The 14,071-nt window shown below is 35.9% G+C and overlaps 2 protein-coding genes across 2 annotated transcripts; both read left to right on the top strand.

Annotated features, from left to right (window-relative positions):
• Positions 1–409: 409 nt before the first annotated feature.
• LOC132192229 (P-loop containing nucleoside triphosphate hydrolases superfamily protein) lies at positions 410–9,605 on the top strand. The gene is made up of 23 exons (XM_059607502.2): positions 410–605; positions 766–895; positions 1,682–1,840; positions 1,946–2,295; positions 2,378–2,516; positions 2,644–2,741; positions 2,827–2,983; positions 3,779–3,848; positions 3,973–4,049; positions 4,402–4,455; positions 4,558–4,638; positions 4,716–4,827; positions 4,905–4,991; positions 5,086–5,261; positions 5,424–5,585; positions 5,716–5,823; positions 6,394–6,552; positions 6,633–6,716; positions 6,813–7,018; positions 7,100–7,201; positions 7,453–7,562; positions 8,536–8,687; positions 9,079–9,605. The coding sequence occupies exons 1-23, from the start codon at positions 547–549 to the stop codon at positions 9,274–9,276; spliced, it is 3,030 nt and encodes a 1,009-aa protein (XP_059463485.2). The 5' UTR covers positions 410–546; the 3' UTR covers positions 9,277–9,605.
• Positions 9,606–10,406: 801 nt separating this feature from the next.
• On the top strand, positions 10,407–12,872 carry LOC132192230 (putative pentatricopeptide repeat-containing protein At3g49142). Its single transcript, XM_059607503.2, has one exon. It carries the CDS (start codon positions 10,572–10,574, stop codon positions 12,498–12,500), a length of 1,929 nt encoding a protein of 642 aa, XP_059463486.2. The 5' UTR covers positions 10,407–10,571; the 3' UTR covers positions 12,501–12,872.
• The last annotated feature ends 1,199 nt before the right edge of the window (positions 12,873–14,071 follow it).

Raw genomic sequence — 14,071 nt, forward strand, 5'->3', positions numbered from 1 at the left:
AGCCAATATGCAAATTAACGTTATAATTCATAATTGTTGAAATTATTAAAAAAAATATTGATAAGCAATATATTTTTTTAATTATTTCATCAATTAATGAACACAAAGAAATGCTGACGGTGCAAGATTGGAAGCAATCACATCATGGTAGCCTGGTTGGTCAATTTTTGTTTGTCGTGGGTCGAGTAGTAGGTTGGGCCTGGTTCGAGCACCGAGGTGGGCTCATTTTCAAAAGGATGGGCTTGGGGTAAACTCCACAGCCCAGTTTGCAACCCTATCGAAAACTACAATCTCAGATTCATCACAATCTAGACCGTCAGATCCGCACTCCTCAAAGCCGAGCCGTCGATATATACCAAAAGCGAGAGCGGCCAGCGAAAAATTCAAATCTCAAACCCGTCCCGCTCTCTTCCCTAATTCGGAGCGTGAAAGAGCAGATAGCAAAAAAGAAAGAAAGATAAGGGCATTTCCCACCACTGAGAGCGAGATTAATCATTTTCAGTTGCCGATCTACTCTCGCTCCCTCTCTCTCGCCGCCGATCCAAAATGTCCGGTCGCCACGAGAAAGAGAAGGGCGTCAATGTTCAGGTTCTCCTTCGTTGCAGGTACTCAAATCATCTCTAATACACACTCAACACTTAGGGTTAGGTTTTGATTTTTGTTTTCTTTCGATTGTTTGATCATTTTACGGATTTGGAATTACACCTTTGTAAAATGTAACCGATTCGTGATTTGTTTCTACTATTTACTACTTTGAAATCACAGGCCGTTTAGCGACGAAGAGTTGCGGAGCAATGCGCCGCAGGTTATTACGTGCAATGAGTACAGTAGAGAAGTGGCTGTGTCACAAAACATTGCCGGGAAGCATCTCGACAGGGTTTTCACTTTCGATAAGGTATTTCATTGAATACAATTTCAAATTTGTTTTTGGATGTATGTTGTCTGAATGAAGAATAAGCTACTTTAATATGTTAATTATGTGTCGGTGTGGGTTTTTGTGGGACAATGAACAAGTTCGTGCTAGTGTTGGGGAGGGTATAGTGGGACAAGGTAAATCTTGCAAATGGGTCACTGGGTTACTAAGACTTTGATGTCTTGGCATTTGATGTTGTACAAAGTGAGGTTCAATCTTGCTTCTAATTGTTCTGTTGTCGCTTTACGTTCTCGAGGAGACTTATTTGGGTTGTTCTTTGATTTTTAAAACTTTTACTAAATCTTAGTAAGGGTCTTGTCTTTTCTTGATAAGAGGGATTCTATTGGTATGCTTTTTGTGTTTGGTTTTTCGAGTAGAATAGCTGATGAACTTTAATTAACCATCTAGCTCTCCCAGTGGTAGAATTTGGGTTTGTTGGGATCCGGCCTTAGTTTCAGTTTCCATGATTGAGGAGAATGAACAGGCAATTCTTTTTTTGTTTGTTTGGGGAGGGAATTTTGGTTCTAAATTATGTTTTGGCATACAATTTAAACTAATGAAAGTGCTAGAGCAGGTTCAGCTGTGTTTTTTATCTTAAAGTAAAAAGTAAATAGGGTCAATGAGCTTAGTTCTTTCAAGAGAGTGCTGTAAATTGAAAGAACTCGCCCATACACAGGAAAAACATTCAACAACGTTGTCTTCAACTTTTTTCTGGTTTGGTGGTAGATGTTATTTTATTTTATTTTTCTTTTTTTGTGGTATATGTAGGTTTTTGGTCCTTCTGCTCAGCAAAGAGATCTTTATGAACAAGCAGTGATTCCTATAGTGAATGAAGTCCTAGAAGGCTTCAACTGTACGATATTTGCATATGGTCAAACTGGTACAGGGAAAACTTACACGATGGAAGGTGAATCGAAGAGGTCGAAGGTATAATATTAATGTATTTCATCATTAGGTACATGTTGATGTTCGCGTATCTCTTCATGCATAAATCATAAAATGTGAGTGTTGATGTCATTGACGTTGTGACAGAGTGGGCCAAATGGAGAATTGCCTCAAGAAGCTGGAGTTATACCTAGGGCCGTTAAGCAGATATTTGATACTCTTGAGAGCCAGAATGCCGAATATAGTGTAAAAGTTACATTCTTGGAACTGTACAATGAGGAGATCACTGATTTGCTTGCCCCTGAGGAAATTCAAAGAGTTGCTTTGGAGGATAAGCAAAAAAAGCAGTTGCCTCTGATGGAGGATGGGAAAGGTGGAGTTCTTGTTAGAGGTCTGGAGGAAGAAATTGTTGCAAGTGCTAATGAGATTTTTTCTCTTCTTGAAAGAGGGTCTGCTAAACGTCGCACTGCAGAAACTTTACTAAACAAGCAGTCGAGGTAATTTTTGAAGTAGTTTTCATGCTTATAGTGGAAGTCAAGCTTCATTGTGTAATAACAATTTTTTTTTTTTTGATTTCAGTCGGTCACATTCTCTCTTTTCCATTACAATACATATCAAGGAAGCGACACCAGAAGGTGAAGAACTAATTAAATGTGGGAAGCTGAATCTGGTTGATTTAGCTGGCTCGGAAAATATATCTCGTTCTGGTGCTCGAGAGGTAGACATACTTAGTTTGGCGGCACGTTTTTTTTTGCTTTTGAATTCACATTTGGGATTGCTCAATTAAATTTCAAGAATGCAAGTGCTGATTAAATTTTTAATTTTTAATTTTTTAAAATTATCAGGGCCGTGCTAGAGAAGCTGGAGAAATCAACAAAAGTCTATTGACTCTAGGGAGAGTCATTAATGCCCTCGTAGAGCATCTTGGACATATTCCGTACAGGTTTGCACTTCTTCTTCTCCCATTATTTATCTAATGTCTCCATTCTATTTTCTAATGAATGATTACATTTCAAACTGGAATTTAGGGATAGCAAGCTTACACGGTTACTTCGTGATTCACTGGGTGGAAGAACCAAGACGTGCATTATAGCCACAGTTTCGCCTGCTGTCCATTGTCTGGAGGAAACCTTAAGTACACTGGATTACGCACATAGGGCAAAACATATAAAAAATAAGCCTGAGGTAAGTTAGTTAATGTTTATTTTTTATTTTTTTGATACAATAAGTTTTGCCAAAGTGTGCTTTTCGAGTGGATGTCTTTCATATGCTCTCTGTTCTGTTCTAAGTTAAACATTTAGTTACTAGCTTGATGGAAAGAGTTATTGTTTCTGCTAGTGTTTTAAACACTTTTTTTTTTCTTTTCTTTTTCCTATTTACCCATTTACTGGGGTCTTATTTTATTGTTTTGGGGTTTATTATTTAGGAGTAAAATCTTGTTAGTTTTCTTGAATGAAAAGTTTGATTTATTTGTGGTGATGATTTCTTTGTCTTCCCCACCTTTTTTTTTTTTTTTTTGTTATTCTGTGTGTTTTTTGGGCGGGGTCTTGGATGTGTCTTAACCTTTGTAGTCTGAGTAAATAGGGCATAACCTAGTATTAGCATGATTCTTTGCTTATAGGAAGTTTAGTATTAAAAGGACCGAGAGACTTATAAACAAAGTATTAATGATTGATATTGTATGCTCCCAAGGTACTGTGGTAAAACTTAATGACCGAGTTGAGATATCGAATTGGACAATTATGCACTTTCTTTCAAATTCTTGTTTTATGATATTCACAAACTTGATGTCTTTGTAAGGTTTGGTGAGCATGGGTTCAGTGCACATTGTTTCTTTTCTCTTTTGTCACATAGTGCTATACGTTGTTTTGATACCAGTCACAGATTACACTTTCAGTAGTGTATTGCAGTTTTAACCAAATTATAATAAATTATAATTATGTCTATTGGGAGTTCATTATTTGTTTTGGCTACTTTTAGGTCAACCAAAAAATGATGAAGTCAACTCTTATCAAGGATCTTTATGGTGAAATTGAACGCTTGAAGGCAGGTGAGATGCTTTGGATGTTTGAAGTTGGTGAAATTCTTATGTTTGTGGGCAATTAGTTGTACTATGTGAAATCTATAGTGTGTTGTTGTGCTTCTTTGTTTTTCAACATTGTGAATTTATGCAGAGGTTTACGCTGCCCGTGAAAAAAATGGTGTCTATATTCCGAAGGAGCGATACTATCAGGAGGAGAGTGAAAAGAAGGTATGACATTCTCCGCCAATTTTTCTTCCTTTCCTAAATGCTTTTACTTGTTTTTGTACTGTTTAACTGGCTTTCCTTTTTATAATTGACTTGTGATAACATTCTTTCGATATGAATTTCTTTTAATGCTGTTGTCGATGTGGTATTGATATTTGGTTAATTTCAACTTGTCTGAATTCCAAGTAGCTTTATTTTCTTTCTTTCTTTACTTTGGGGGTTCAGGGTTGGTGTCTATGCGCTGGATACATATAGACTGTTGAAGATGTTCACCTTCTGTGTTTATTTTTCCTGAATTTCCCAATGCTGATGTCTCTTTTATTCCCATTTGTTTATGTGTTTTCCTTGAGCTTAGGCTATGGCAGATCAGATTGAGCAAATGGGGCTTGTGCTAGAAAATCATCAGAAGGTTTGCTTATGTAACACTCATTTTTTACACAATATACATTTGCTGGTTACTTATTTTTATGATGTTTCAATTCACTGATCCCATATTTCATATTACAAACAGCATCTTGAGGAATTGCAAGATAAATATAATGTCCAAATTCGGCAATGCTCTGATTTGAGCAATAAACTTGACACCACTGAGGTCAGTTGTGGTTATATGTTGCACATGCTTCTAGATTTTTGGGTGAATTTTAATTGTGATGGGGAAAAACCACGCAGAAAAACTTGAATCAAACCAGCAAGTTGCTTTCTAGCACCGAGGAAGAACTCAAGAAATGTCAGTATGCTCTGAAGGAGAAGAATTTTGTTATCTCTGAACAGAGAAAAGCAGGTATTCTCATATATCACTCTTTTTGAGGTTTTGATGCTATCTTGTGTATTCATATTGTTGCTCAATCTGTGTAACAGAAAATGCACTGGCTCATCAAGCTTGTGTTTTACGATCTGACTTGGAGAAAGCTCTCAATGACAATGTTTCATTGTTTTCAAAAATTGGTATGCAGTTCACAAATTAGTTAAAAGCTTTAAATTGTTTTGACTGGTCACTGAAACTGCTTAATTTTATGCTTTCTGATGTGATACTATGTAGGAAGAGAAGACAAACTGAATGCTGATAACAGATTGGTGGTGAACAATTTCCAAGTCGAGCTTGCCCAGAAAGTTGGTTCTCTTGGCAACTTGGTGGCAACATCCATGTCTGAGCAGAAAGAACACCTTCAGTGTGTTGAGAATTTTTGTCATTCTTTTACAGACATTCATGATAAGGTATTGAATGATACCTGCATCATTGTTCTCATTAGTTAATTGTTTCACCTGATTGATTCTGTTTTGATATTTTATGTTTACTTTCTTAGTATTGTATTGTTGGCTTATCAGACTACTGTGTTTCATTCATCTTTGATTTAGTCAATTTGTCCTTGCCTTTAGGCTGTCATGGATGTCAAGAAGATGCTCACTGCTTTGAGGGCTTTGTATATGTCACATATTGAGGCAGTGCAAAATGTTGTGCGCTTGCACAAGGCAAGCTCTAATGCTGGACTAGAGGAAATTTCTTCTCTGGCTGCTTCTAATGCGCATTGTATTGAAGAAGTAGGTAGCAAGGGATTGAGTTTCCTTGTGTTTCATCCACTATTGTACCTCATGGATGGTTGTTTTTAATTTTTATGGCAATTTTTCCTCCCTTTTTTGTTGTTGTAATTTTTTGTTGTTTATAAATCAGTTTCTAACATCAGAGGCCGGTGAAGTGGCTTCCATATTCAATGAGCTTCAGAGTACTCTATCAACTCAACAAGGAGAAATGGCAGTTTTTGCAAAGGAACTGCGACAGGTTTGTCCCTTGATATTTACATTGTCCTGTTGTAAATTCTTTACTTCGTCCATCCCACATGATTGTTCTCTGTTGACTTTTGAACTTTTAAAAGGGTTTGCAACTCTTAAGTATTTTCCAGGACTGTCCTTCCATTGTTTAACACAAAATCTGGAAAAAAATGGAGGGTTGACTTGTCGATGGAGGGTTATTTTAGGAAATTGAAAATTTTGGTTTGAATTTTCATATGGACACCCAATTTTGGAGGGACCAAAATGAAAGGAGGACAATCTTAAAAGGACGTAAGGAATGTTAGTTTTCTAGACTTTGATAACAATTAGAGGTTTTCCCTATCTAACTGCTAGAAACTTGGTAATTCAATTGTTTTCCATTTAAATCTTCGTTTGTGATTCTTTTTTTATAAAAGTTTGTACTGAAATCCTCTTAATTGAAGTGCAAATGTTTTTTTTACAGTTTGATTAATGAATAAATTGGAAGCTGTTTGCTGTTTTATCATTCTTCTTCCTGTTTTGGTTTGAATTATGTTGCTTATCTAATTTAGTACTCTCTTTTTTCTTTGTAATTGGAAAGAGATTTAATGTTAGTATTGAGCAAATGAGGGGCATTTCTGATTACACTCAAGGACTTCTGGAAAATCTTCTGGATGAATCAAAGAGACTTGAAAATCATGCAATGCGAACAGATGAAGTTCAAATGAGGAGCATTGCTGAGTTTCAGAAGGCTTATGAGGTAGTTAAAAAAAGATTTTACTGCACAATTTTTTTTTTTTTAATGGGAATTATCTGACATGTTGAACTTATCTTTCACAGGAGCAGTCAAAATCCGAAGCGGAGAAGCTTATTGCTGATGTAACCAATTTAGTCTCCAATCACATTCTTCGTCAAAAAGAGATGGTCTGTTGTGTGTGTGTGCAGGGGGGCATCTTTTTATATTCTTTATTTCTCTATCGGATATCCTTTTCAAAAGTTGATTAATAGTTGAGCTTGCAGGTCGACACGAGGCTTGTTGATCTCAGAGAAAGTGCTACTGCAAACAAGACATTCTTGGATGGATATGTTTCATCAGTGGAGGGTATTACAACAGATGCGAAAAGAAAATGGCAGGCATTTTCTACACAAGTGGAAAATGATGCCACAGATAGTGCTGATTATTCTGCTGCAAAACACTGTCGTATGGAAGTCCTTTTACAGAAATGGTAATTTTAGTTAATTGTGTTGTTTTGGCTTTTGTTCAGTATCCTTTTACTTGTTTTTTGATCTTCCTTTCATTTTTTTAGTGTAAATACTGCTGAATCGGCTTTCAAGCACTTGAAAAAGACACATGAGGCTGTGAACGAGATGGGCAATAAACATGTTTCGGCTGTGGTGTCACATATCAGGTTAGTGGTATTGGATTTTCTTGAATACAGATGGGATCACGGGAAAGAAAATCCTTTCCTTCAGATTTTCTACTTTAGGGTGATTGTGCCTAATGTTCATCTGGTCATACTATTTCTAAATAGAGCTAGTGGCTGTATCATTGTTGTGACAAAATTATTTCTGCATCTTTATTGTGTGTTCTTCTGACGTTATAACCTCCAGCAATCTCATTTTCTACTTTATTAATTTAAGTTCAAATTCTTTGATGCAGGAATGCTTGTGATAGCAATGAGCAGCATGATGTTGAGATTAATTCTGCACGGGTTGCAGCTGAGCAAGATGTGTCAAAGAATAGTGAGGATGTTCTTCAGCATGTTGATAGTGAGTATTATGCTATAAAATCTTAATTATGACACCTCTGATCCTATATTTATGCAGAATCATGTTGAGGTGCTTTGAGGATCATTTGAATCAGTATTGTTTTATATGAAAATTTCAACTCGTAGGATGTGTTATTAAATCACACGACTATACTTGGAGGACTGATATTGAACAAAACTCTTTCCACTCTATTAATATTGTTTGAAGTGGTTGTGAAAAGTGGATAAATTTAATGAGTAGCACTTTTTTTGGTGTTACAAAAATGCTTAGCTAATTTATATACTGTAATTTATGGATGATGTGCTGTTCTGTAAATTTTGTTTTTGGTTATTATGGTTCTCTAACTGCTTGCTGTTCATTCTTGTTGGGAATCTTTGAGATCTTGATCTTAAAATGTATGTTTAACTATAAATTACCTCCCCGAAATTAGGGATAATTTCAATTTACTTCCTTATCTTTTAGAAATTGTCACTAAACCTATGGTTGGTTTTGAATAAAAGGAAATCATCATATTTTCCATCCCAATTGTTAGATTTTTCCATGCAACACAAAATTTAGCCCTTAGAATGAGCATACAGTAACAAAGATGTTAGGTTTCAAAATCTAAAAATAGAGCTACTTTGTTGAGTCGTTGAGGGCCAACTAAGGTTAAATTTTGTGTTTTAAACAATACGTGCCTCTTGTCAGAGAATGATTGGTTTGGACAAAAAAATTTGCAATTTTCTTTTTCTCCAAATTAAGGAAAGGTTTAGCAGTTAGTTATCAAAAAAAAAAAGGAAAGGTTTAGCAGTTGGTTTCAGAAAACAAGCAGGTAATTTTTAACTGTCTAACCATAGGGAGGTAATTTGGGATTTAAATATGTAAATTTGAGTTGTGCTGAATGATAATCGTGGGCTGATATGTAGTCGTTATTGCTGTTATTTGCCTTCTTAAGACTAGGAATGTGATGTTTTCCTCGTGGACTTTGCTGCAGTTGTTTCTGAGCAGGAACGAAGACATATATCCGGAATCTTGGAGACTGTGAAAGCCCATGCAAATAGTCTTCAAATTTTCAGGGAGGATCACTCTGGCCAGGCAGAATCTATTGAAGAGAATGCACGGGAAACCTTCGGACAGCAGTATATGGTAGGTTGATTTATCATTTCTTATCATGCTGGGGATGTTTAATTGTCTTTCTGCTTTAGTTTTGTGCTGGGAGTGTCTTGCAAGTCACAACCTGAGGCTGACACGTACATTTTTTGTTATGGACAAATTAATAATTTTATTTTACTAAACTAGGATGTTTTTCAGGCACATGATTTTTTTTTTTTTTTTTTTTTCTTTTCTTTTCTCTGCTGTTGGCATTTACTTTTGTTTATTACTTGGTGGACAAAACTATTGAGAGCACATAAATGCCGTCAATCTGTTCACTTGTAAATGTTCAACAATCCTTTTTGACCGATTCATGATTTGTGCAAGATGGTTCTTTGCCTGTACAAGATATAGTCCTTACACATGTCTTCAAAATAATGTGCAGGATTATGAGCCTAGTGGCACAACGCCAATAAGATGTGAGCCAGACGTTCCAAGTAAGGGAACTATCGAGTCACTTCGAGCCATGCCGATGGAAGCCCTTGTCGAGGAATTCCGGGAAAACAATTCATATGAATCATTTGATGGAAAGGAATTGAGACCTTCGCTTATACCACGCTCACCCCTCATCCAGCTGAACTAAAACTGTTGGGTTCTTGGCTTATTTACATGCATAATGGAATGCAATATGTATTTTATGTTATTCATGTACACTTATTCTTGCTGTAGCCTGTATGAGAATTGTAAGAATGCAGCAGAGGTAGTAGGAGAGTGTAATGTTCATGTCCAGTACAGATACTGAGTAAAAATCCTGTCTTGGGATTTAGCAACTTGTAGCTTGATAAAGTAATGTATATTGATGCAAAGCTACATGATTAAAAATTATTTCTGGAATACTGTTAAACTGTTTCAGCCATTTGCTGTGTATTGGTAGATCATTTTTGATAGTGAAAGACGAAACTTTGTTTTGCAGTTGTTTTCCCTTCTCCTCTTTAAAGCGCACAAACTCTATTCGAAGTACAGTTCTAATTGAGGTACTTCAAATTGATTAAACATTTTGAGTTGCTTTATTGGTTTAGTTTAAGACAATAGTTGCAGTCTTTCAAGCCATCTCTCACCATTTGCTTCAAGCAAATAAAATAAAGAACCTAGAGTATGTTAGGCCTACAAAATTAAGAGACTAGGCCTATATCTTGTTGCATTTTCAAGATTATTTCCAATAGGATAAACTTGATCTATTAAATTATCAAGTCTTTAGTACAAGCACTATTAAAACTTCATGCAAGAATTAAAAATATACATGAGAAGTATATGTTGAAGAAAATAATAAACAAATGAAAAAAGAAATAAATAACGGAATAAATAAAAAGGGAGACAAGATATTTTACGTTGTTCGGTTTATCACCTATATCGACAAATAAAGTTGGAAGTGCTATATTATGCTTTTATTCAATAAATAATTTTACAAAACAAATTATCCATATTTATAGAAATGTAAAAAGAATACAAAATTATATGGTTGATAAAATTAAATCAGTATTGAATATTTATGGTTTGATTTTATCAATTACAATCAATGTTAAGTATTACCTTATTAGTTTGATAATTTACCTATGTTTTTGATCCTCTTTCAATCGCTTTCCTTGTTAACTTATTAGGTTGACTGTCCTGAATCATGGGATTTTATTACACCTTGATTCAAGGTCTTTAAGAGGAGTCAACGGAGCATAGAAGGGCATAGAAAAAGATTCATAGTAAATTGTTGTACTGAATTTTCTTTTGTTTCTCTACAACTATTGCTCATCATTGTTCTCTGGTTCTCTACAATAGTACAATTCATGCTTATCATTTGTGGCCGAGCCGCATGGCAAATAGGCGGGAGATATTTGACAAAATTCAATTTCTTTGTAAATTGAAAAACTTGGAGAGTCGGCGTGGATGTTTCGGGGTTTAACAAATCCTATGTTCAAACTTGAAAACCAGACCTTCCTGCTCACAAACAATGGAAGGCTACGCTTCATGCCAGCTTCTACTGCGGTTGCTGTGGCAGATGCAACTATAAGCCCTTATTTTCATCAACAAATTCCCACAAATCCATATGCCCAGATACAACCGCCACCAGAATCTCATTTTTCTCAAAAGTTGGAGCCCAAAGGTTGGATCTCTTGGCTGCTTAAGTGTAGAAACATACTTCAGATTAGACAAGTTCATGCCCAAGTGGCTGTGAATGGGATGCTCCAGAACCTCATTGTTGCTAACAAGCTCCTTTACATATATGCCCAGCATAAGGCTCTGGGTGATGCTTACGCCTTATTTGGTGGGATGAGAAAGAGAGACCCAGTTAGTAATAGTATAATGGTTGGAGGTTTTGCTAAAGTTGGTGATTATATGAACTGTTTTGGGACATTTAGGGAGATTATTCGTTGTGGGGTGTGGCCGGATATTTATACAATGGCTTTCGTGATAAGGGCTTGTAGGGATATAACGGACATCCAAATGGGTAGACTGGTTCATGTACTTGCGTTGAAATATAATTTGGAGTTGGATCATTTTGTTTGTGCTGCGCTTGTGAACTTGTACGCAGAATGTAGGGCAATTCTGGATGCTCAACAATTGTTTGTTAGAATGCAAAAGAGGGATCTTGGCACGTGGACGGTGATGATTGGCGCGTATGCTGCCTGTGGGAATGCTAATGAGTCGCTGGTTTTGTTTGATCAGATGAGAGAGGAAGGCGTTGTCCTAGATAATGTTGCCGTGGTGACCGTTGTTTATGCTTGTGCAAAATTGGGTGCCATGCATAAGGCTATACTTATTCATGATTATATAAATAGGAATAAGTTTTCCTTGGATGTCATCTTGGGCACTGCAATGATTGATATGTATGCTAAGTGTGGGAATGTTGATTCTGCGAGGGATATCTTTGATAGAATGCAAGAAAAGAATGTTATCTCATGGAGTGCCATGATTTCAGCTTACGGATATCATGGGCAAGGCAGGAAGGCTCTTGCTTTACTCCCTATGATGTTGAGCAGTGGGATATTACCGAATAGGATCACTTTTGTTTCACTATTATATGCTTGTAGTCATGCCGGTTTGATTCAAGAGGGTCTTCAATTGTTCTCCTTGATGTGGGATGCTTATGCTGTGAGACCGGATGTGAAGCACTATACTTGTGTAATTGATCTCTTAGGGCGTGCAGGGAGACTTGATGAGGCCCTGAAACTGATTGAGAATATGACAGTTGAGAAAGATGAGAAGCTCTGGAGTGCTTTGCTTGGGGCATGTAGAATCCATGGCCATCTAGACCTTGCTGAAAAGGCTGCAAAATCCCTTCTTGAGCTCCAGCCCCAAAACCCAGGGCACTATGTGTTGCTTTCAAATATTTATGCAAAAGCAGGAAGGTGGAAAGATGTGGCAACGATCCGGGATCTGATGATGCAAAGGAGATTAAAAAAGGTTCCTGGTTGGACTTGGGTGGAGGTAGATAAAAAAATTCACAAATTTAGTGTTGGCTGTAGGAAGCATCCCCAGTCAGAAGAGATCTATGGCATGCTGGAAAGTTTGTGTAAGAGGTTGGAGTTGGCTGGTTATGTCCCAGATACAAATTTTGTGTTGCATGATGTTGAGGAGGAAGTTAAGCGTGGAATTTTGTACACCCATAGTGAGAAGTTAGCAATTGCATTCTGCCTTATGGCAACACCTGAGGGAACTCCTATCAGGATTACAAAAAATCTCAGGGTTTGTGGTGACTGCCACACATTCAGTAAGTTGGTGTCAGCTATTACACAGAGGGAGATCATTGTTCGAGATGGCAATCGATTTCACCACTTCAAGGAGGGGGTTTGCTCATGCGGAGATTATTGGTAACTGGCCTCAATCAATTCAATCAATCTTCCTAACATCCTTCCATGCACAGAAGGGGTGCTATTTTTGATTGCCAGCAGCCTTCAAGTGATTTTGTGGACTCAAAGAAGAAGATAATTAGTAACTAAACCAAGGATGGAGACTTGTTGATATTCCCAAGGAAATCTTGGTTCATAGTGGCAAGCAAGGGAAAAATATATGGATTTAACTTTGTAATCATTCAAATTTACTGATTTGAGATTAATGATTTCTTCTGCAAAGTTGTTCCAAGTTAATTAACAGATACATTTATATATTATGTATTGATTCCAGATGATAAATTAAAAAAGATGCATACGGTGAATGTAAGGTGGGCTTAGATTACCCATTTATTCCCATGGGTTGAGGACCTCGTACTTGACCGGATTAGGATCCCTTCAAATTTCTTTTAAATTTGAGATTATCTTATTATTAAATCCTAATCATGCTTTACATCTAACCATTCACAATGTGCCAACTATCCCCTAAACAAATGCTAAAGTGTCATCCCCAAAACCACATAATTTAAAACCCTAAAACTAATGGCATAACATAGTTTAAAATTCACATAAACCCCTAATCTCAACCACGTGTGACAAAGTGGCTAACTGTGATGAACTAAACCTAATTTGGATAGCGACAACTTGCATACATGTTGCCACTTGGTTTATAAGGTTTTAGTGGAGGTCGGCTGTAGCACTAAGGCTTATAGCATGATAAAATAAATAAATAATTTTAAATTTTATGACCACATTTGAAGTGGAGGGGCGAGAGATGTGGTGAATTTTAAATTGCTAACAGGGTAGTTGTAAATCATCTAGCTAGTATCGTACTATATCATTGTAATTTACCTTATTTAAAATTCAGTGAATATGGAGCAATTTTTTTTTTTTTTTTTTAAAGAACAAGATAATTAGAGATTCAATCCTAATATTTTTGGTTAATTAATTCAAATGCCATATATATATATATAGGCACAAACTACCGTTCAAATTAAAACACTTCTTCAAATAACAAATAAAAAATACCCCTAACAAAGAGATTGAGATCTCATAGAATTTCCTTTAAATTTGATATTATCAAATTCATAAATCTCAGTTGTTTATCTCATATAAACGTCTAAAATAATGAGGAAACATAACTTATTAAATTCCTTGAGGGCAGTTTCCTCATTAAATTTCTTTATTAAATATTGAAACATGGCTTATTTTAGACGTTTAGATGAGATGAACGGCTGTGATTTATGAATTTGAGAATCTTAAATTTAAAGAGAATTCTAGGAGTTCTCAATTACACAAGCTATACAAGTTTTTTTTTTTTTACTGAAATCTTTTAAAACAACTAAAATCTGGTAAATCCACCAAATAAGATTGTGTTTGGTGGATTTACCAGATTTGTTTTTTTTGTTAAAAAAAAAAAAAAGCGATCAGATTGTGTTTTGATATCAAAATTACCTATCTACAATATATATCATAGATGATATATTAGTTTTTATTATCTTTTATTAAGTAAAAAAAATGTATAGATAATTATTGAAAAAACAAACAATATAAAAC

Source organism: Corylus avellana, chromosome 10 (genome assembly GCF_965113065.1).
Source record: "Corylus avellana chromosome 10, dhCorAvel1.hap1.2, whole genome shotgun sequence".
Taxonomy (NCBI): domain Eukaryota; kingdom Viridiplantae; phylum Streptophyta; class Magnoliopsida; order Fagales; family Betulaceae; genus Corylus; species Corylus avellana.